We start from the raw sequence: 24172 nt of genomic DNA, 5'->3' as shown, positions 1-24172 counted from the left end.
GTGTGTGTGTGTGTGTGTGTGTGTGTGTGTGTGTGTGTGTGTGTGTGTGTGTTTTGATGTCCTCTAGTATGTGAGCAAGGCTTGGGGTGGATAGACACTGTGAGCTAGCTAGGTCAGGAATTCACTGAGGAACAGGAAACAATTTTCTGGGGGTCAACAGATAATGGCTACCAAGATCTGAGTTAGGTGATGGATGAATTGATAAAGCATTTATTAAGGGTTTACTGTGTGCCAAGCACTTTGCTAAGTGATGAAGATTCACATAGAAAAGTAAGACAGTTCCTACTTTTAGTAAATTCACATTCAAATATTGGAGGCAACATAGATGGACAGTGTCAAAACTAGAAAGGTCCAGTGACCCTTAGGGCACAGTAGCAAAGCAAAAAAAGCCTTTTCCTTAATGCTATTTTCCACTGATGAAAGTATGTCAGTTTCTGATATCTAACTGTCTGACAGTGCCAAGGACTTTAGTGAGAAGAATTTTATTTTCTTGTGTCTTCACTAGCTTTGGTGTGGGTTCAGGGTATTGGGCTGTCTCCATTAGGATGTGAAGGGACGTTATCAAGGGAAGCGTGATGATTTCGTTTGCCTGGAACAAGCTGGAGCAGAGGCTTGCCTGTCCTGTGAGTGACAGTCAGTTGACAATTGGTGGGGATGGCTGGCCTCTTCTCCACAGGAATTGCTTCTCTGTATGATGATGGAGAGGCCTATGCTGGAGTCAGAACAGGTGGTCTGGGGGCTGGGTGTGTGTGTGTGCTGCCAGTCTCAGGGTTCTCATGCTCACCTGCCTATTGGATAAATTTGTTGTGATAAATGTGCATAGCATGATCTCCTCCAAGGAGGAGATGTATATTTTCCTCATTACTTTTAATCCTTACCTACTTCAGCGTTATTATGAAGAAAGTGCTTTATAAACTATCAGTGGCTATTTATTTAAAGACAAACTGTTAGAGTGTGTGAAATATGTGCTACTTACTGTAGGTATTCTAGGTACTATGAGGGATTGCTCTAAGACACATTTCAACACTGAGTTAGAGTGTTGCTTTATTAAACTTGTATTCCTCCATATTCGATTTATATTATATTCTGATGGATTAATGAAACAGGTGTGGACTTCAAACTAAGCCTTGTTTAAATGCAGACACTTCAGAAACAGTACACATATTCCTTCTGAAATAAAGCAAAGGCGAGGTTGAATGCAGAGGGAAAAGGAAGGACATTATCCTTCTAGGGAAAGAGTCGCAAATATATACTTATGTATATTTATGTGTGTATTTATCTCTTTTTATGAGGGGCCATGTCAGGGAAATGAAGAGATTAGAGGGAGGGGGGAGAAATTAGTGAGAGCATCAGAGCAGTTCTTAGATTTATTTTGTTTCTCCTGAGATCCAGGATGGTAAGCTTAAATAAGCTGAGAAAAAAAAAATTAGCAGAGGAATGCACTGTATCTCACCTTAAAGTTAATGCTAAAGTAGTTTTTTCTTTAACCTCTTTAGAGCACTTCTCTATTAATCCTGAAGATTTTACACTGTAGTTCTGACCTTGAAGCTGTGCCTGCAGTAGTTTCTTCACAAACATCAACCCCACCCCCCAAAAAGAGAGAGGTCATATTTATGTTCCAGTTAGGTCATATGAATGTGGTGGGGGTGGGGTTGATGTTTGGGAAGAGAGAGAGAGAGAGAAAGAAAAGAAGAAGAAGAAGAAGAAGAAGAGGAAGAAGAACAGGAGAAGGAAAAGGAGGAGGAGGAGAAGAAAAAGAAGAAGAAACAGGAGAAGAAGAAGAAAAAGAAGAAGAATTCTAAACTACATGGATCACTGAGCTTGACTTCCATTCCTAGGACAATTTTAGAGCAGGTCATTCCATAAATCATTAATTAATATGTAGCTCAGGGAACAGTGATTACCAACAACCTGGTGATTTCCCAGTTTTCCCATGGCCAGGTTTTGACACTTCCCATTTTGACTAGGTTACTAAACTGTTGTATCAGGGCAATGTTAGAGATAGTTGGCTTAGGTTGTAGCTAAGTATTTAATAAAGGATATCATGCTATTTTTTGTGGAAAAGATAGAGAGGGGTGGATTCCCAGGAATACAGCCTGGTGGCTTTGGAATTGGTGGAATAGCTGGTATATTCATTAAAGGTTCCATAATAGTTTGGCACCATAACACTGGTGATGTGCCCCAGGGCACTGTGCTTGACCATATGATCCTTCACATTTTGTCAGGGGCTTGGATAAAGGCATATATGATATGTTGGTCATGTTTTCAGATGACACAAAACTCAGAGGAATAGCTGCACTCTGACAAGTCAAGATCCAAAAATATCTCTACAGGCTAGAGCATTGGGATGACTCTTAAGAAGATGAAACTGAATAGAAATAAATAAAAAAGGTTTAGGGTCTGGTTCAAGAAACTCAACTTCACAAACACAAAGCGGGGAAGATATAGACAATAGTTCTGAAAAAAGATTCTTGGAATTTTAATAGACTGCAAATGCAGTATGGTTCTACAAGAGGAGGTGAGGGTCAAATTGATGTGATATTGGGAGAAGCTTCAATTCTGGGAGTGAAGAGATGATGGTCCCTCAGTCTAATCCTATCTAGAATATTGTTGTCCATTCTGTGTGCCATAGTTTAGGAAGGGCTGGAGGAAGTCCAAAGGATGCTAACCATGATGGTGAAGGACGTGTGGGTTCATGTTAGATAAGGATCAGTTGTAGTACCTGGGGAGGTTTAACTTAGAGAATAAAAAAATCTTTAAAATACTAAACATAAAGAGGAAATATTAAATGTGTTCTTTATGGCCTCAGAGGGCAGAACCAGGAAAACTGGTTTGAGGTTTCAGAGGCAAATGTTGGCTTAACTGTTTGGAAAACGAAACAAAACCAACTTCTTAATAAATAGAGCAGTGTAAAAGTGAAATGAGGGTGCAGTGGCTAGAGTGCTGGGCCTGGGGTCACGAAGGCTCATCTCCCTGAGTTCAAATCTGGCCTCAGACACTCATTAGCTGTATGCCCCTGGACAAGTCACTTCACTCTGTATCTCAGTTTCCTCATCTGTAAAATGAGCTGGAAAAGGAAATGGCAAACCACTCGTGTGTTTTTGCTAAATGAGGTCACCAAGAGTCTGACACAACTGAAAACCACCGAACGAAGCCAAAAGTGGACCACGTTGCCCCAGAAAGCTCTGTATTTTTTTCCCACTCATTGGATGTTTTCAAGGAGAGGTCAGATCACCCTTTGTCAGTGTGAAAATCCCTTTGAGGGCAGATTGAATAAAGTATCGGTTAAAGTTCCCAAATGGAAAGTTGGTAACTATAATTTCGTGATTCTGTAAGATGCTAAGTTTTGTCTGGTACCTGAGAACCTAGTATTCCATCAATATTAGGAAATTCAAGAAAATCTAAACTATTCGGAAAATTTGAGCCCTTACTGCTATCCACTGATTCTTTTTTAATTTTATTATCCTAGCCTGAGGACTTGTCCTTTAGGTGATTTAAAGATATTTATTGAATGGGGTGGATGGTGTTCCTATTTAGAGAGTGAATGGAGGACCAAGTGAGGGAAGAGACAGAGCTACTGGAAAAGCAGAATTATTTTTGGAACTATTGGTTTGAATTAATCTCTAATCAAATGATCAAAAGTTTGCACAGCTACATTATGGTATGTTTTCCCAACACTCTGATTTCTTTAAGCTTTAAATTTAATTCTAAAAAGAAACATGGACTGACTCAGGAAAGCTGAGATTAGTTCTTGGATTGTGTAAGTGCGAATATTTTAAAAACTGATGATATGGAAACTCACCCCTCCAGAATGTGTCTTCACATGGCATAGCTGAATCACTGACATTTTCAGTAAGAAAGTCCAGGACACCAGAGGGAAGACAATTGGGATTGTTATGAGAACATGTTTTAATTTTTACTTTTTGCTTTCTCCAAGGGTGAATGGGAAACTTGTGGCATTGAAGGTGATTAGACTCCAGGAGGAAGAAGGCACTCCCTTCACAGCCATCCGGGAAGGTAGGCTTTGTCCTGACTCTCTTTGGGATCTCACTCTTAAGTTTAATGATGAGTTTTATAATTTTATGAGTAAATTACTTCTGGAGAAGTGAACATTAGTCATTTTAAAATCAAAAGTGCTTTCCAATATGGGAATTTATTATAAAGAGAACATTCCCATCCTTCTGTATCTAGGCACAGAGAATGACTTCTGAATGTTGGTGATTACAAGTGGGCTGGTTTTGAATATCTAGAGATGGTGGTGATGTCTTTGTAATGTAGCAGGGAAGGGAAGGAGAGTGTGTGTGTGTGTGTGTGTGTGTGTGTGTGTGTGTGAGAGAGAGAGAGAGAGAGAGAGAGAGATTGATTGATTGATTGATTAACTGGTGGAAAGCAATGCTCTGATTTGATTTTGACTCAGTTTATTTACTTTTTGATTAGCTTGAGTATGGGGGAGCCCCCAAAGAGGCCGTATGGCACTTGGGAAGGGGAAGGAGCAGCTTATTGATGAACATACCAGGGCTTATGATCTTTGAGCAATCACTATGATAGGTGCTGGACATAAGAAAAAAACTAGGAATTGATAAGTAAGAGGGAGAAACCACCAATTGAAACTAGCACATCCTAGTCAATCACTGTGTTTGAAGTCCCAGATTCTGCCTCTACTTCCTGACTGGATCCACTACAAGTTTATTAAATTATATCATCTGAACTTGGACTCTTCTACTGCATGCCAGATTTCTGCCTGCTTGGGGAATTCTAAGACTTCAATCCTGGTTCTTAACTGGAGAATCAAGAAGTGAATCTCCCTTTTCTCTTTAATCATGTTAAAAATATTTCTTGATATCTATTGTTTTTATATTCTCCTAAACTCCCCCTAATCCCTTTTCCCTCCCAGAGAGCTGTTTCATCTAATAAAGATTTCTTTTAAAGAAAAAAGAACAAAAACAGGAAAAGAAATTGACTATTTATCAATGTATCAAAAGCTCTGACAATATATGTGATCCTCCCTACTGCTTGACTGCCTAACTTAGCAAAGGAATTGGAAGCAAAAACAGTGAGCAAAACTGATCCTTGTTTTCCAGTGGGTGAGTTGGGCAACTTTTTCTTCAAGCAACAGGTGGAGCTGAAAGAGAGTTAAGTGAAGGAAAACACAAGTGGAAGTACCTAGAAGGAAGGAGAATTTCTGGGTCTGTAATTCTTTCTTGGATGATTTTCACATCGTCTTCCCTGGCTGGATGACATGTACAGTATTACACACCCACTTCTGGATACCATGTTTCATTAATTAAAGAAAAATTTTGTCTTTTATTTTTTTACATCGATGGAATTTTTCCAAGTAATTTCCTTTCCACTTCCCTTCCAAGAGAATCATCATGAGGTACCCTAGAAGCAAGCCATCCGGTCCAAATGCCTCATTTTATTGGTGAGCAAAATGACATGCAGAAAGTTAAGTGACTTAATCATGGTCACACAGATAGCAAGGGTCAGGGCTGGGATTTTCTCTATAGCAGAGAAAACAGAAATTTGATCTTATCAATCTCCTTTCTAAAATACAGTACTCATGATGATTCTCTTGGAAAGGAATTGGAAACGACTTGAAAAAATTCTATTGATGTAAAAAATAAAAGACAAAATTAAAAAAAATAAAGACACAATCTATATACAGGATAAATAAGAAATAATTAAGAGAGGGGAGGCACTAGGATTAAGGGAGTTTTGGAAAGACTTCCTATAGAAGATGGGGTTTTATTTGGTATTTAAAGGAAGCTATTAAGGGGAGATGAGGAGAGAGAGCATTCCAGGTATGGGGGACAGAGATGGAAAATGCTTAGAGTCTTGTTCATAGAACATCAAGGAAGCAGGTGTCATAGGACTGAAGAGTACTTAGAGAGGAGTAAGGTGTAAGAAGACTGGAAAGGTGGAAGGAGGCTAGGTTACTTTTAATGCCCTTGATGAATTAAAAACATATATTGCAAATGGATTACATCCTCAGCTATTAAAATAATTAGATAAGGGAAAAGGCATTGCAGGTTTAAAGAATGGCAAATATTTTCCCCATTTTCAAGAAACAAAGAGAATAAAGTCTATAAACTATAGATAAGCCAGTGACCTTGGTTTCGATTCTTAGGAATATTCAAGAACAGATCATTAAAGAGATGGTTGGTGAACATCTTTAATAAAGGACCTAGGTATTATAAACATCCATCATGGCTTCATTAAGGATACTAATACAGGGAAGTGCCTCTGGGGATCAAGATGTTGAATGGTCTTATATCCATTCATTGAAAGACCTGGTGTATTTAGCTTGGAGAAGTGATGATATTTGAATGGCAGTCATAGCGAAAAGATCTTGTTCCTTTTGTCCCTGAAGGGCAGAATCAGGAACAAAGGGTGCAAAGTTGGAGAGAGGAAATTGTCATGAAAACCTTTTTTATAATTAGATCAGTCTAGAAGTAGAGCGGTCTGCTTCAGGAGGTAAGGAGTTCCCTCACTTTCGAGGCCATAAAAAATGGGCTAGAAGTACCACTTGGTTGGCTGCTGGGTGTTGCAGTGGATAGAGTCCAGGCCTGGAGTCAGGAAGTCCTGAATTCAGTCTGGCCTCAGATACTTACTAGCTATGTGACCCTGGGTAAGTCACTTAATCCTATTTGTCTCAGTTTCCTCATCTGTAAAATGAGCTTTAGAAGGAAATGGCAAACCACTCCAGTATCTTTGTCAGTAGATCCCCAAAAGGGATCATAAAAAGTCAGACACAACTGAAAAATGACTGAACAACAATACCACTTGTTAGCTATGTTGGAGTGAGGATAACTTTTTTCAATAGGGGTCCCCACAGATGACTTTTGAGCTTATCCAACTCTTAAGAATCTGTGATCTCTAAAACCCTTTTCAGTTCTGATATTCTGATTTTGATGTAATGTAGTTTTTTTTTTTTTTTTTGGATTCTTTTCAGCAATCTATGTTTCCTTTCTCTAACCTTAGGTACCCTTTACATTTATATGTGTAGATATTGATCTTTTGTGGGGAGAGGGCGATATTATAAGGATAGATAAGACCTAGAGCAACTAATCTCCTAGGATCACAGTGTCTTTCTTTGAATAAAAACTCTGGCTATTTTCTCATGCTTTTTCAAATAAAATCTACCTGCTGAGTGACCTTGTTGTAGGTGAATTGCCATGCTGTAAGAGGAAATAGTGAAAGTCTGATCGATGATTATGATTTGTCCCCCTTTTTCCTTTATTCTTTATCCTCTTTCTTCTCTGAATTGACAGGGCACTTTTTATATTCCCTTTCTCTGTTGCACCAGTGCTATTACCCTCACTTTGCCCTTTTTCTTGGCTTTTAATGACTATAGAAATTCACACACAATAACTCCTCTGTGATCCTAGCTCCAGAGCTTGATATATTCTGGAACCAAGGAAAGGTTTCAGAGAATGCTTTTTACCAGGAGACTCATAGTATCCTTTTTTTTTAATTTTAAAGAAAGTTTTTATTTCCTTCTCAATTATATGTAAAAACATTTTTAATATTGATTTTTAAAAATAATTTTTAGTTCCAAATTCCCTTCCTCCCTTCTCTCCCCCATCATTGAGAAGGCAGACACTTTGACATAGATTATGTATGTTGCAATCATCCAAAACATATTTCCATTTTAGCCATGTTGCAAAAGATAGCACAGACCAAAAAAAAAAAAGATTAAAAATATGCTTCAGTATTCATTTAGACTCCCTCAAGTTGTTTCTCTGGAGGTAGATAGCATTTTTCATCAAAAGTCCTTTAGATTTCTCTTGGATCATTGTATTGCTGAGAATAATCAAGTCATTCACTGTTGATGATCCTACTATATTGCTCTTACTGTATACAACAATCTCCTGGTTCTGTTCAATTCACTCTGAATCAGTTCATATCAGTCTTCCCAGGTTTTTCTGTGACCATTATGTTCATTATTTCTTATAGCACAATAGTATTCCATCATAATTATACATCATAATTAATATTACAACTTGTTCAGCCATTCTCCAGTTGCTGGGCATCCCCTTAATTTCTAATTCTTTGCTACCACAAAAAAGAACTGTTATAAATATTTTTGTACATATGGGACTATTTCTTTTTTCTTATCTTTGGATATAGATCTCTTATTGTTGTTGTTATTTAGTCAGTCTTGATATTTGTGATCCCATTTGGGGTTTCCTTGGCAAAGCTACTGCAGTGGTTTGTCATTTCCTTTTCCAGTTCAATTTGACAGATGAGGAAACTGAGGCAAACAGGGAAGTGACATCCCCAGGGCCACATAACTAGTAAGAATCTGATGCCATATTTAAACTCAGGAAGATAAGTCTTCCTGACTCTAGGCCTGGAACTCTATCCACTATGCCACTTAGCTGCCCATACAGACCTCTCATAGGATCTTATAGTTAGAGGTGGAAGAGTCCTAGAGAGAATCTAATAAAAACTCCTCATTTTACAGATGAGGAAACTGAGACCTAGACAGATTCCTCCGTGTGACCCTAGAAAGGTCACAAAGGTAAGGGGAAGAACTAGGATTTGCATTCAGATCTTTTGAGTCCAAATCCTGAGTTCCTTCTGTTATTCCATGCTGACCTCTAAGGCCATTGGAATAATTACATTGATGGGTGAAGCCATTTGGCTTGGCAGCTTGAGGTAGAGACCTTGAGTTTGTGTTTACATGTGCTGGGATGTTTAGCTCACTTTTATCACTGGCGAGATAGAAATATAACTATTTTTGAGATATGTAAAGCATTGTGCAAATATCAAGTGATGTTTAACTATTAGCTGCCTGCTATTTAGTGGCTTACTTTGAAACATGAGTTTTGATAGAAAATGTCAGTATGATATTTGTGGTGAAATGTAAATATTCAAACGCAGTTCCTAGCAAACCTTCATTTCTGACCAAAATGCTCTTTTAACTTGGTCCTTTATAGCTGAAATGCAGAAGGAATTATGCATATTCTTCTTGTCCTCAGATGACAGAGAGTCAATTACACAATTTTTACTTTTGGAGTTAAAAGGAGGAACTTTCATGCTCATCTTGTCCAACTACTGCCCCATTTTATAGATGAAGTAACTTAATACCAGAGAAGTCAAGAGACTTTCTTTAAGTCCCTGGGGTCTTTGATTCCAAATCCAATTCTCTTTCCAATGTAGGAAGATGAGAATAAATTGTTGAGAGAATAGTTTATGCTTAATGTAAGGAAAAACCTATGTTATTCTGGGATCAGATAGGTTTCCTCGGGAGCTGGTTGGCTCTCCCTCACAGGTGTTTTTTGAGCAGGAACTGTGTGATCACATGTATCCCTGATCCACTTCCTCCCAACCGCAACCTGCTAGAGCACTCTCCATGTGTATGTCTCTCTTTGAGCAAGTTAACCCTGTTTGCCTCAGTTTCCTCATCTATAAAATGAACTAAAGAAGGAAATAATAAACCACTGTGGTATCTTGCCAAGAAAACCCCAAAGGGTCACAGAAAGTCAGACATGACTGAACAACAACATATTCTGTGCATATCTACGTATATATGTATGCATGTGTACGTTATACATATTGTATATGTATGTATATATGTATACACACACTAACACATGCACCTATATAATCACCTCTCGCTACAGAATGTAAGCTTCTTGAGGGCAGGGACTATTTTCTGTCTTTCTTTTCATCCCTAGTACCTAGCATGGTGATAATAGGTGTTTAATTGGTTGATTGTTTGGTTGGTTTATTGAACATATTATGGAGGAGATTCTTGTTCAAGTTTGTACTAGATGTCCTTTAAGAAATGAATTTATTCAGATTCAGAAAACTGAATAAATTTTTTTTCGTTATTTCCCATGGAGTAGCAGAAAGGATGGGTAGAATTGATTGCCCGTACTTAGAGGTAGATTTTCTGCTTTTTTAAAAAAATGTTTCTGGACCTAGGGAGAAGAGAAGGAAAGAAGAATTTCCTTTATTCCAGTCTTCCAGTAACTTCTTGAAATAAAAGAAGTTTGTGTGTGGACAACAGGCTTCCCAAGTCAATCCGTTGAGTGCATAAATCTTTAATTGTAGCTGAACCAAGCTAGTAGTGGTATTGTAGAATTGAACCACCCTTGATCATATTTTTGTGAGAAAATGCATTCTGAGTTCCAACATAGGATGCCTCCAATAGACTGTGACTTCCTTAGACCTGGCACTTTCCTCCTCCCCCTTTCTTTGTATCCTCCAGTGTTTAGGTCATTGCTTTGCATATAGTAGACACTGCTCACTTGGAGAGAAGGCAACCTTGTGGAGTATATGGGACATCTCATTTCCCTTTTTCCCTGGTTTGACAGCACCCCTTGCCTGGCTCCAAGTTGCGCTGGCCATGGTACTCATACGAAGGTTTCTAAGGTATTGGCTCTTGGTGCTCAGGGTGGAAACTAGCAGTTTTGATTGGGAGGGTATTTATAAATTGGTAGCAGCCTATGCTTGTTTTCTTTTCCAATTATTGCCATTCTTTTTCATTTTTCATCTTGGTGTCTTGCTCTGTATTTCTGCAATAAGCAGGAATTAAAGTGTTTGGTATTCCAAATTGTTTCTATGTCAGTGAGTATATTTACAAATGATTTGTTTCTTTGTGTGTGCTAGTTAGTGTTAGCTCACGTTCTATGTCTAATATGTGCCATGTAGCGACTAGAGACTTCTCTTTAGAAGTAATCCACTTCATTTGTAATCCATCTAATGGTATTTAGACTTTAATTGTCAACCTTTAAATATATCCATGCTTAGGTTAATAATTTGGGATCTTAAGTTACTTTCAGAGAGTAAACTTAATAAAATTAAGCAGCAAATTGTCATTTTTTGTAATTTCACATGCACGATAATTTATTCGATTTAACGTTTTCTTGCCTTAGCATCTTCTTAGCCTACTGATTTCAGAAGATAATTCTGCCTGTGGCTTTTCTTCTTTCCCTTTTCATTTCTCCTTCTATAAATAGATTTTTTTTAAACCCCAAACTTCATATATTTCTGGCATTCTTCTCATCTGAATAAAAATTGTCTCTCTCCCAGATAAACCTGCTCTTTCATTGGTTTTTATGATTTGGTTTAATATTGAAATAAAAAGATAGTATCCTTTTTTAAAACTGTAAATATTATGAATCAAAATTTCATCTATGAAACTCCATATTGGGTTTTTTTAGACACTATGACTATATTTAGGTAAATCAAAATTTGCTCTTCAAGTCTATTTGTTTTAATATGACTATAAGTTCCAAGAGAAGTATATATGTGTAATGTCAATGTAACACCATAGGGCAGACTTTGCTAAAAGACAAGGACCAGAAGAATCTTCTTCTATAGAATTCAGGAAGACTTTTATATAAGGTGGTCTTGTGAAGTATGTCCTTTGATCCATGGCCCCCCACTTCTGTGTAGCTGTAGTGAAGTACTCTAATCTTTTTTTCAAAATGTAGTGAGGGGCAGTCTAATGGAGTGAATTGAGAGCTGGTGGAGTCAGGGAATGCTGGGTTCATATCCTGTCTCTGGTACATAATGACTGTGTAAACCTGGATAAAACTCCTGGTAACTTGCAGACTATAATAAGTTGCCAAGTGGATTGTGATCTTCATTTGTAGGGAGAGTTCCTCACTGAGAGCTCCTAACAGCAATGAAATCACAAATCCTTTTAAAAAATAAAAATAAAAGGGTGGTCTTAGGGTCATAAACCCTGTTGCTATTGACATTTCTACTCAGTGATCATAGTCAGCCTTGAAAATAATTTTCTAAAATGATCAGGCCACAAAAATTCTTTTCAGTCAGAAAATTTATGTTGATTCTACACATTTTTACAAATTCCACCTTTCTCCCTAATTTTTCCATGTTCTTCTCCACCGTTGCTCATATCACTAGGAGAAGGATAATCTCCATGTGGGAGACACACTTTGTGCCTGCCAGAGCACAGATTCTGGCAAAAATCAGTGAAAGAGAAGAAGAGGAGAGGCAGGGTAGCTCATTATCCTCATTGTGGATGTCTCCAGGGATAGAAACAAGGGCTAAAATTTAATTTTGTAGCTTGTCATTATTGGAGGCACCACGGTTATTGGAAAGAATACTGGACTTGGAGAACAGAGCCACTTCCTGTGTGGGGTGAGGCCACATCACTCTGGGCTGCAGGGTACCTTCCCTGTCAAATCTCTTAGCTCCAGCCCTCCTCTACTGATCAGTGAGTCTAGGATGTTGAGAGTCAAAGAGTAAAAAGAACATTATGTTAGAGCCAGGCATCCTGGCTTGACCCTTCCTTCTGTGATCCTGAATACCTACCTCTCTGGACTTGACTTTTTTTATCTATAAAGGAGAACAGCTGGACTAGGTCATCTTACTGCTATGATTTTACCATCTTGTTTGAGCTTTTTATTAAAAAAAATAGGGAGGGGGATTAGTAGCAGCAGTATTTAGTGTCTCAAGTGTGTCTATAATTGTACCATCAGATTTCTTGATACACAATATGCTATAATGTGATGCACGTTTATTTTGTTAGAAATATTTCTCTGAAACTAGCTAATAATCATTGCTTCTGTCTGTCACTGTCAGAGTTACCATGAGTTGCTTTAGAACCTGTTTGTGATTGACAGGCAGGAACTTTTATAATGCAGTGTAAAAATCTGCGGGCTAGAGTTAGATTTCATGGACGTTTATGCAGTTTGCTAAAATTCTTGCTCTCTGTGTTGGAATAATTTGATGGGAGGCTGCCCATTGGTGTTAACACATTCTGCAAGATGTTTGGTCATATGACTTGTGAGAACAAGGAAATTGGTATCATTTCTTCGGGGTTTTTTTTTTTTTAATTCTTTTTTTAGTCATTTTAAAAACTGTAGTCTGACTTTCTCTTGTTAATTGGAAGTAGAATGGGCCAAAACCTACAAACTGTACACCACGTCTCTCTCCATAAGGAGAGGCCGTGTGAAGTTTCTGGATTAGAGTTTCTTCAGCCTCAGAGGAAGATACTGATGATATCTCATCAGGCTCACATAAATCCATGAGTTATCACACAGGAAAGTAGTAGGTTGTAGTAGATGTCTGCTGCATGAATTTCATTTGAAGAATACCCTTTTCAATCTCAGTTTCCTCATCTGTAAAATGAAGATATCATTAGCACCTACCTCACTGGTTGTGAATTTCAAGTGAAATAATATATGTACAGTGCTTTGCAGCCTTTAAAGTGTTATACATGTTATATGCATGTTGTTACATGTTAGGTACATGTTAGCTGTTATTAGTGTTATATGTGATTATCAAGATGGGTCAGATTGCTGAGAAGCTGTTGAGGGGGGGTATGGACTGGAGCTAGTTTATGATTTGGGAAGCAGGTGATGTCCTTCAAAGTCTTCTTGCCTTATGGTGATGTTGGTCAGTGGGTTTAGAGCCTTAGTGATTTAGTCCAATCCCTTCAGAAACCGAGGCCTAGGGATGTGGAATGACTCAACCCATAGGAAACATAGGTTGTAGCAGAGCCAGGATTTGAACCCTGATCCTTTGACTACACTGCTTCATACTGCCTCTCCTTATGGAAAGTGATGTGGACCTAGATATGGGCACATTGCAGATTTTAGGATCACCAGATTACATTCCAAGTCAGCTTTATCAGGAATACCTGCCTCATAGAGATGGTCATTTAGATAAAGGATAGACTCTAAGCTGAATCATCCTAAGCCCAATTTCTTCATCTGTTTAAAAGAATGGTAAAGATCCTTCTGTTTCAGACATTCTGGGCCTCAGTCCTTTACTTCTATGCCATTAGCCTAGATATATTGACAGGGTAGTTAACTAGCACTTTTTATAGTGAATGGACATTCTGTATCCTCTGGGATGGGACCACAGCATAATTCTTTGCGGCTTGTACAAGATGGAGTCGCTAGGTTTACCACACCGTTACATTCATATGAGAGCTAGTGACTCAATGGTGGCCAGAGCTATTGTCTAGCTGGCCCTAAAGCAAAGAATCAGAGGTACACATTGTCACAGACATACTGAATTGTTGCCATTCCAGCAGAGGGTCAATAGTTGAATGATCTTTGGGTTCATAAGAGAATCTTTTAAAGACTTTGCTCAGAAGAAGAGAGGGCCATTACCCCCAGTGGTTCCCTGAAGGTAAGTCAGATGTGAAATATTGGTGTTGCTAATACCTAGTTGTCTCAATAGAGACATTCTGACATATCTTGAAGCAAAAGCCGTGTGGTGTTTTCTATCTGAAATATTTAAAATGTGTCCAAAACAATATCTTTAGAGCAGCAGAAATGAAGGATAATAGAGGTTTTTGGTTTGCTTCTTGTTGTGTTTTTTTTTTTTTTTTACCTTTTAAATTCTAAACTGTGAGGCAGCAGTCATTTATTTTTGAAAACAAAGGCCCCAGTGTGGTATTGATTAATATACCTGGGATAGAAAGGGAACAGTAAAGTATGACATGACCCTTCAGGGTAGGCAGAAGTTTTGTGTTCTTAGAGTTATGACTTTAAAAATGACTCACTTCCTCCCTAAGGTATGTGATCTTTATGATGGAGATGAAGTTTCATGTATTATATAAGAAAAACGATACCCTATTTCCAGATTTATGGCATATTAAGAATTTTTAGCAATACTATTGCACTCAATTTTTATTCTCCCAGTCGAGCAATCTGAATAATGTCCATATCCAAGGTCTTCGATCCTAGGTTTTCTCTTCTATCATGAATTGTTTTAATTGCCCTTCATAGCAGTGACATTTTACTTGTTAGTCATTTATCATGTTTCCTCGCTTAACCTAATAGGCATTTTAAAAATGCCTCAAGGCCTTACCATTATTGAAATAGCTTTGAAAATTACTCACCTCCCCCCTTTTCCCCCAGGTTCTTGTTGGCTTAACTTTATCCATCACCAATTTCTTATTGAGTGCCTACTGTGTTCAAGGTGATGTGCTAGGCATTATGGGAGATTCCAAAGAAGTTTGAGAATTTATGTCATCTCTTTTATTAAGGGACTTAAAATCTGGTTGGTGAAATAAGTTATAGATCAATGCAAAGGTAAGTAATAATGCCATCTAGGAAGTAGTAAGTTCCAAGGTAGTATTATCTATATTGTTTTATTAGAAAAAGAAGATGATTTCTCTTAGGATGCTTACGTGCACAGGATAATTGATAGGAAAAATACCTTGTTAACGATGAGATTTGAATAGATCATAAAGGATGTTTAGAATTCAGGTAAATGGGAAGGGGTATACTATGTCAGGAAGGCACAAAAATAGAAAAGTAATGGTATACACAGGACAGAAAAAGACCAAACAACAACATCATATACACCTATCGCCTCGATTTTCCAATATATGCCCACTCCAGTAACCCATATAGCCATTTTTTATAAAAAAGAATAAACATTAAAGAGAAAAACCAAAACAATTCAACAAAACTAACTTTAATATATCAACAAATTCCAATGTTATACCAAATGTTTCACATCTGATTTCCTCTTTGGGGCTAGGTTTTGTCACTAAAACGATACTAAAATTAAGTTTAGGGATTTGGGGTGGCTTTTGCTCTTTCTATTTATATTGTTAGAGTCATTGTGTGTATTATTTCTCTGGTTCCATTTAAAGTCTCATGTTTGTGAGGAGAGTAGTGGGAGATAAGCTGTGGGCAGTGGGAACTTGTAAAGGTATTGGGCTAAATAGGAAGGTCAACCCTACCAGGTCATAATCTCTAGTTTTTGTGAAAGGTCAGTGAATCTAGAGCCTGGAGATCAGTTAGGATAGTGCTGCTGCAATCCACAAAGGAAGTGATAAGGGCCATAACAACAATGGTGACTGTGGGAAGGAAAAGGAGGGAGTGGATTTGAGAGACCACAAAAAGCAGAAATGGACAGGATTTTGTGACTGCCTGGCTCTTGGGGGTTAAGTCAGAAATAGCTTAGAGGTGGCATATAAAGGGGATTGAAGAAAATTATGATCCCACTGTCTGATATAAGTAAGCCAGAAGAGAAAGTTTTGGTGGGGAATTGTTGACTTCATGGGTTCCTCATTTTAGACTTAGAAGGAATCTTAGGTTATGTCTACTCAAGCCCTCTTCATTTTACAGATGAGGAAACTGAGGCTTAGACATGGGAAATGACTTCCAAAGCCAGTAGCAGATTTGAATCTAGGTTTTCCTACATCATAGTTAAATTTCTTGCACTGCATAAATGCTGGAATTGGAAAGCAGATTGTAAGGGAAGCAGAAAGGAGATTGTCAAGGTCATAGGACTGGATCCCCTTTAATCCACAAGGAAAGAAATGAGGAGAGATCCCTAATCAAAACTTGATTTTCCTAGTTGAGCAACATGACTCAAATCTCTGAATCTCCCAAGGAGGTTGAAGGGCCAGATCAGTCCAGCTAGTGAAGTAAAGGGTAGTTTAGATGTTACTGTGCATTTTAGCTCAAAGGCAGTTCAGTGTATCTCACGGTGAAGGAAATCACCCAGTCTTGGAGATGTTACTAGGAGCTTTTGGTTCAAATAGGGAAGGTTTATTATCAAAGCATCCAGGAGGCATTACTAGGAGGCATTAAGGTCTAGGGGCTGTCAGGGCCCTTGTGGCCAGATCATGTGGCCTCAGAGCTTTAAGTGAAGTGCCAGCCAGGAGAATTGGGTCAGGTCTCTATACATTGCTTATTTGCTTCTGCTGTTTTGAGATGCTTCCTAACTCTCTAATGCACTTTTTTTTTAAAGGCTAGCTATTTTAAAACTTGTCAGATAAAACAGTTTAGGAACAGAATGGGAAAACTGTGGACATGCAGCATAACATATGTGAAAAAAATTCAAGATGTAGTATATTATGGGAAACATTCATCTGAAGGAATTTAAAAAGAATTTTGCCATATAATATAAATGTCTATACACATATATGTATCTGTATATACATGTACGTGTATGTATATGCATTTATATATACATGTGTGTATGTAATACCATCTTGGACAAGGCCCTAAGAATGTATACAAGAGAAGACATTTATTATGTGGGGTTTTTTTCTTAGCAACAATTATGTATAGTCATACAAAATAAATTGTCACATATCCAAAAAAATATGTATCTCATTCTGTACCCTGAGTCTCTTGCCTTTCTGTAAGGAGATATGTAGGCTCTTTGAGAGTAGGGATGATCAAGCATCAAATTAAAAGAAGAAAAAATAAAAGGACTTAGGAAGCAAATAGTATGAAGCAAAATATTGACAGTTGTCCTGCCATTTGTGAAGGGGACACTATTCCCTCTGGAAATGAGCTTTTTTTTTCTTTCATGTTATCAAGGTTGCTTTATTAAGTAAATATTTTGTTTTGCCAATATCTGTGTTAGTTTGATAATCATGATCATTAGTCAAGGGGAGTAAATACATTCCAAGAACAAGGTAAGAGCCTATTGGGGGGCTGGGAGATAGGAGACAACAGGGCCAAAGCACAGTTTGTGACATTTGTTTTTCCACAAGTTATTTGCATTTGTAGGTATTTCTGTGTGTATGTCATGGGCACTGCCTTACAGGAGAGGTAGCAGCAATAAACAAACTGACCCCCTTTCTGAGCCCCATTTTCTGTTGTCATTTGCCTTCTAGCTATCCCAGCCATCCCGTGTCATACTTGACTGTTTCCTTTCTCATATCCTCTCAGTTGCCAAATCTAAGAAATTCTACTTTCCTCAGTTTAAAGTCCTTTAAAACTTGGCTTACAGACTTAAGATTTCCACCAAATTAAGGGTTTGCTAGCCATTTCCTTACTGGTAGTTTCTATTTGTATTCCAAATAGTAGATTTTAAAAATTCACTTGGCCAGCGGGAACCAACCACCCATCAATCCAGTTTAATTCAATCATTTATTAAACACCTACTTGTGTGCAAGTGCAAAGACTAGGGAAATAATCCCTGGTCCCTGAGAGTTTACTATCCCTGGGGTAGATAAAGAGAGACAGACAGACAGAGAGATGGGAGAAAGAGAGACACACACACAGATGTGGGGGGAGAATGGGAAGGAGGGAGGGAGACAGAGACAGATAGAGACAGACAGAGAGGGACACATACACAGATGGGGGGAGGGAATGGAAGGGAGGGTGGGAGGGAGGGAGGGGGAGAGAGAGACAGACAGACAGACACAGAGAGAGACAGACAGACAGAGAGACAGACAGACAGAGAGACAGAGAGAGAGACAGAGAGAGACAGAGAGAGAGAGAGAGAGAGAGAGAGACAGAGAGAGAGACAGAGAGAGAGACAGAGAGAGAGAGAGATTGAGATTTTAGGGAAGGCTTTATTAAGGAAGATTTCTTTGTTCTTTGTCACCTGAACTGAACTCAGGAGGGAAAGGAAAACTCCTGAGACGTGGACATGAGTGGTTAGTGGTCTCCCTCTCTTGCCTCCTGGCATTTCCTCTGGCTCTCTCCTATGCCTGGAACATTCTTCCTCTTGTGCTCTCATTACCGACCTCTTTGGCTTCCCTTAATTCCCAATTAAAATCCCACCTTCTCCAGGAAATCTTCCCTAACCCCTCTTCATTCCAGTGCCTTCCCTGGTGTAATTATTTCCATTTTTTCCTGTACTTAGCTTGTATTGTATGTAGTTGTTTTCATGTCATCTCCGCTGTTGGACTGTGAGCTCCTTGAGGGCAGGTACTGCCTTTTGCTGCCCTTTCGTATCCCTACTGCCTGCTACATAGGTAGTAGGTTCCTTATTCAGTTAATAAATGAAAACAAGCCAGGGCGGTCAGTGAAAATGCCCGGAGCTGAGAGATGGAGTGTCCTGTTTGTGGAGCAGCCAGGAGGCCAGTGTCACCGGAGTGGAGTACAGTGTAAGAACCTGGATAGTCTACACCTGTTAGGATCAACTTCTCCACAGCCATGGTGTGCATTTGTTGCTACCCTGTGTGTGTGTAGCACACACACTGCCTTACACAAGACCAAAAGCCAGAGCAGGCAGTGCAGCCTTGATGAGCATTGAGCACGCTCACTGTATAAATTATGGGCACCTATGCATAACCAAAGCCTTCCAATGGTTCCCTCACCAATAAGGGAAAACAAACAGACTGTAAGAGAAGCAGCCACATTTGTCAGAACCTGAGTCCGGGGTTGTCATCTCAGGTTTCATTTTTGCATTATGTTTCATAACCAAAAATTGCCCTCAGATGACATATAAAACTCCCAATAGCAATTCCAGGAAGAGATCAAAAGCAGTATATCACTGCTACTTAAGGATTTACCTGCCTGTTTTATTTATCCTTCTGTCTTAAATCTTTGTTAAAAACAAGCATATGCGGCCAAATAGCAGCATACAGTCTCAGCCCAGTGATGAAGTTTGGGTAAAAGTGCAGCCTAAGGGCCCGGGGAGGCCTGACAAACTTCTCAGGTTAGATTTAAAGGCAGCTGGTGATGCAGTGGTTGGAATGCTAGACTGGGAGTCAGGAAGACCAGAGTTTAAACCTGGCCTCAGACACCTACTAGCTGCGTGAGCCTGGCAAATCACTTAACCACTGTTTGCCTCAGTTTCCTCATTTGTAAAATAGGGATAATAATAGCACCTACCTTCCGGGTTGTTGTGAGGATCAAATGGGTTAATGTTTATAAAGTGCTTGGTTCATCATAGTGCCATATAAATGCATTCATTCATTCATTCCTACCTTAGATAAAAAATCTGAAAACTTTGCAATTTATCAATATATTAAAAATTGATTTCTTGTCCTTTTTAGAAATCTTATCATTAAGATTTTAAACTTATAAAAACGTTTAAAGAAGAAAATAGTTGATATGACATCGACTGAAGTTTTAAATGTTTTTTGAATCGGTTACTTTACTCAGTCTCTAGATCCTGTGTGGGTCATGTATGGGAAAGTGTATCCTCGATCTTTTGGGGGACAAATGTTTTGTCTGAACTATTCTTCCTATACCCTTTTCTGAAAGAGAAGTAATATGGGGGTCTAACTGATAAAAACTGTTTTGTCACGAGGTGAAGCCTACTAGTGGAGGCTTTGTAAGTTACAGTACTATAAAGATCTTCATTCTTCCCTGGCTCCCCAAACCCTTAGGCTTAACTCTAGAGGAAAAGTAAGGGAATGTAGTCTCGTGCTTCCTTGGGAGATAGAATTTCCTAATTGGAAACTGACTCTTCTGATCCATCATTTTAGGAATGCCCTCAGTCCTGTTTCATCTTCACTCCCTGTTCTAGAGATGATCTCTTCCATAGCCTTGCTGACCACCTTCCAGCCACGCTCATACCCCTTATTACCTTTACTCCTCTCTCCCTCTCTCCTTTCCAGGAACTGTGACTACCAACTCTGTCGTGTTTTCTGGATGGGGTGTGTCAACCTCTTCTCCCATTCCCCCCTACTGCATCCCTCCCTGTAAGTTACAGGACCAAAGTGCCCTATGATGGCTATTTCTTCCCAATGAGTTTCATCTTCTTTTATTAAAATGCAACTTCTTGAGGGCTGGGACTTCTTTTGTTTTAGAACTCATGGGGAGACAAGGTGGCACAGTGAATAGAGCACAGGCGCTGGAGTCAGGAGGACTGAGTTCAAATCCAGCCTTAGACATGTAACACTTACTAATTGACTTACCTTGGGCAAGTCACTTAATTCCAATTGCCCTCTCCTCCCCACTCCAAAAAGCAAAAAAAAAAAAAAAAAAAAGAATTCATAGCACTCATTACAGTGTTTTGGCACATAGTAGGTGTTTAATAAATTATTTTCCCCCCATTCATTTCTAAATCTGTTAAAAAAAAAGATAAGGGAGTTAGACCATATTAGATGAAATCCTAAGGTCTTTTTTCCTCTTTAAATCTCTAGTCCTGTGAATCATTTTTTGTATTCTCAGCCCTTATTGGAACATATCTATGTATATATATATTTTAAATTCAGAATAACTTTGATTATGAAAGTCAACCAGTGTTTTGAGGAATTTTACACCAGTTATTATAAATCAGCAATTCATTTCTTTTGTGTTTCAAGGGCAGTGAGGTAGTAGCTACCCAGAGGACAGTGGTTAGCTTGTAATCTTAGCCTTAGGGAGTGCACTGCCTGGACACCTTGGAGATATTTTAGATATTTACAGATTAACTTGTTTTGGAACCTTTGTAGTCTGTGGCCTTCTAGGCTCAATTAAGCAATTAAATTCTCCTCAGGAATCATGAAAGGTTAGGTTTAGTTGAACAGCCCTCATTGCTGAGTGTTTGGCTTCCTTTCAAGATTCATGGAAGAATTAACATTTGAATCACTTGAGGACTATTCATAACAGAAAGGATTTTGTACATAACTAAGAAAATGACTTCACAATGCAGCAGAGATAGAGGTTGTAGTATGATTCACCAGCTAGAATGTAGTGATCAGTGATAACATTGATATGCAAAGGAACATGTGACTTGAGCCTTAGAGTTACTCCTTTAACAGAAGGTGGCTCCACTTTGGTAACTGAGACTCTCTCCATAGGGCCTCCCCAGAGAAGCTTTGTATAATGGCACTGTAATAGCCATTTTTTAGTCTTTTGTGAATTGTCTCCTCAAGTAATCTGCTCAGTTAAGGGGCGGCCAGGTAGCACAGCAAGTAAGAGCACCAGCTCCAGTGTTGAGAAGACCTGGAGATCGAATCCCGGGCTCAGACACTTAGCACCCACTCAGAAATACCTGGCCTTGTTAACCTTGAGCAAGTTACTTAACCCCAATTGCTTAAAAAAAAAAAAAATCTGCTCAGTTAAAGCCACAAAAGTTCTAAGTAGGAATTAAATGTTTTCTATTAAAATGAATGGAGTGTATTTGTTTCTCAGACAGAACCCTTTGCATGCATACATGTGCATATGTGTGTCTGTAATTTTTTATTTAAAAAACCTACCATAGTGACTTTATTCATAGGAACTCCTGGTGTAGAAATTGGCTCTATTGGTTGAAATCATGGTTGTTGTATAATTTATATTAGGTTGTATGGGGACAGAGAGGGTGAGAATCAAAGTCAACACTATGTGTCAGATTCAGAATCCTAAGTGCAAGGCCAGCTTTCTGGATGAGCTGAAATTCTTTGCCTTGTTTCTACTTTCTCTGTTCAAAACTCCAGTATCATTTTGTGAAAGTCATCATAGCAAAGGACACCGTGCATTATGGTTGTTTCTATGGGACACATTTCCCATGGATAGCTTGTTTTAAAAATGTGTCACCAAATATGAAAATAAATTTAGGTAGTTTTGTTATTTTTATTGTATTGGTCTAAGTCAGCCAAGGACATTGAGCATGCCTCCAATTAGAGTTTTTTGGTGATTGTACTGCATCAGTCCTGAGTGTGCCTGCAGAATTGAATCCCATTCTTTTGTTCATTTCATAGATATTTTGAACATGAGACTTCTAGTTTCTGTTATTTCCTCCTGAATTTTGTTATTGCTCTATAGAAATGCAAAAAGGATTTTGAAGGTTCATTTTGTATTCTGCTCTTTTGTTTAAGCTATCAGTGATGTCAGTTAGTTCATTTGCAGCCTCTCTAGGATTTTCTAAGTAAACTATCATATCATCAGAAAATAAAAATAGTTTGGTCTCATCTTTGCCTTGGATAGAGCATCTGGAAGACCTGAGTACAAATCCAGCCTCAGATACTACCTAGCTATTTGAGCTTGGGAAAGCCTCTTAATCTCAGTTTTCTCATTGGTCAAATGGGGAGATCTATTTATATATCTACACACACACATATCTTCTCCTACCTTATCGCTGCACCCTAGTTTCCCTGACTTCCTACAAGTTTCAACTAAAATTGTCCTTTTGCAAAGAGCCTTAAAGAATATGGAATTCGCGGTGGCCAGGTAGCACAGCGAGTAAGAGCACCGGCCCCAGTGTTGGGATGACCTGGGGATCGAATCCGGGCTCAGATACTTAGCACCACACCCAGAAATAACTGGCCCTGTAACCTTGAGCAAGTTACTTAACCCCAATTGTTTTTTTAAAAAAAATATGGAATGCAAAGGTTTAAAATCAAATGTTTAAAAAATATATTATTGTTATTTTACATGTAACTGGGAAATAAGATATACAGGCACTGGGGCATAGAGATTCACCGTGCCCTACTGGAAAGTTGGAGGGAAGGATAGGAGAAGATATGGGAGAGAGCAGATTGGGAGAGGGAATATTCAGTGGGATCACTGTTGTGGGGTGGTGGGTAGGGAAAAATGGGGAGAAAATTTGTAACTCAAAATCTTGTGGAAATGAATAATGTAAACTAAAAAATGAAAAAAAAAATAAACTACCAAAAAACAAACAAAACAAATAGCCTTTCCTGGTCTCCCTTAATCTTAGTGCCTTCCCTCTGAGACCCTTCCCTCAATTTATCCTTCCTTTATGTTCTTTGTACATAATTGTTTGCATGTTATCTCCCACCATTATACTGCGGGCTTCTTAAGAGCCTGGGCTATTTTTTTTGCCTCTCTGCATCCCTAGGACTTAGTATAGTGCCTGATGGTAGGTGCTTATTAAATGTTTATTGAATTGAGTTCGTTTGAATTTTGCCTGTCTTTGTATTCCTACCACTTAGCAGGGTGCTGGGTACACTGTTATTGTTGTTTAGGCATATCCACGGTTTTCTGACCCCATTTGGAGTTTTCTTGGCAAAGATACTGCAGTGGTTTGCCATTTCCTTCTTTAGCTCATTTTATAGATGAGAGAAATGAGGCAAACAGGATTAAGTGACTTGCCCAGGATCTCATAGCTAGTAAGTATCTGAGGCCAGACTCTAGGCCCAGTTCTCTATCCACTCTACTCCCTAGCCTGGCAAATACTAGGTCCTTAGTAAATGCTAGTGCTATTAGAATTCAGAGAGGGAAATATCGCTTCCAACGGTCAAGTTGAAAAGACTGTATCAATGAGTTAGCACTTATTTATAATTGTTCTGGGTCTGAAAAGCAGGGTAATAGAACTTGGAGAAAACCATGGGAGATGATGGCCTTCCCAGTGGCAGGAGTGTTGTAAAGTGGAAGCAGAGATGCACCACCAGGCACTGTGTGTATTGGCAACGGTCACAGAAGAGACGTAGCAGGACGGGACAAAGGTGCTCTGGTGTCTGAAGACCCCAATGCAAGTCCTATCACTCAGGTTTAGTATGTGGGACAAATCATTTAACTTCTGGGGGGCTTGAGATCTGTAATCAGTGATCTTATCTTTCTGTATGGCACTCAGATTTTACGAAGGGCTTTACAAATGT

At 38.8% G+C, this 24172-nt stretch overlaps 1 protein-coding gene across 5 annotated transcripts in view; it reads left to right on the top strand.

Annotated features, from left to right (window-relative positions):
• Positions 1 to 24172, top strand: part of CDK14 (cyclin dependent kinase 14) — a 678842-nt gene that overhangs the window by 239668 nt on the left and 415002 nt on the right. For all 5 annotated transcript variants that reach the window (XM_069086180.1, XM_069086183.1, XM_069086182.1 and 2 more), the window contains one exon: positions 3938 to 4017. In XM_069086180.1, the coding sequence (XP_068942281.1) occupies positions 3938 to 4017 (80 nt within the window). The remainder of the gene's footprint in view (positions 1 to 3937; positions 4018 to 24172) is intronic.

This window comes from Petaurus breviceps, unplaced genomic scaffold, assembly GCF_028583685.1.
Source record: "Petaurus breviceps papuanus isolate PSGF00001 unplaced genomic scaffold, PetGlider_PUasm1.0 178, whole genome shotgun sequence".
In the NCBI taxonomy this organism is placed as follows: domain Eukaryota; kingdom Metazoa; phylum Chordata; class Mammalia; order Diprotodontia; family Petauridae; genus Petaurus; species Petaurus breviceps.
Note: the sequence above shows the minus strand (reverse complement) of the source record. Positions and strands in the feature narration are given on the sequence as shown.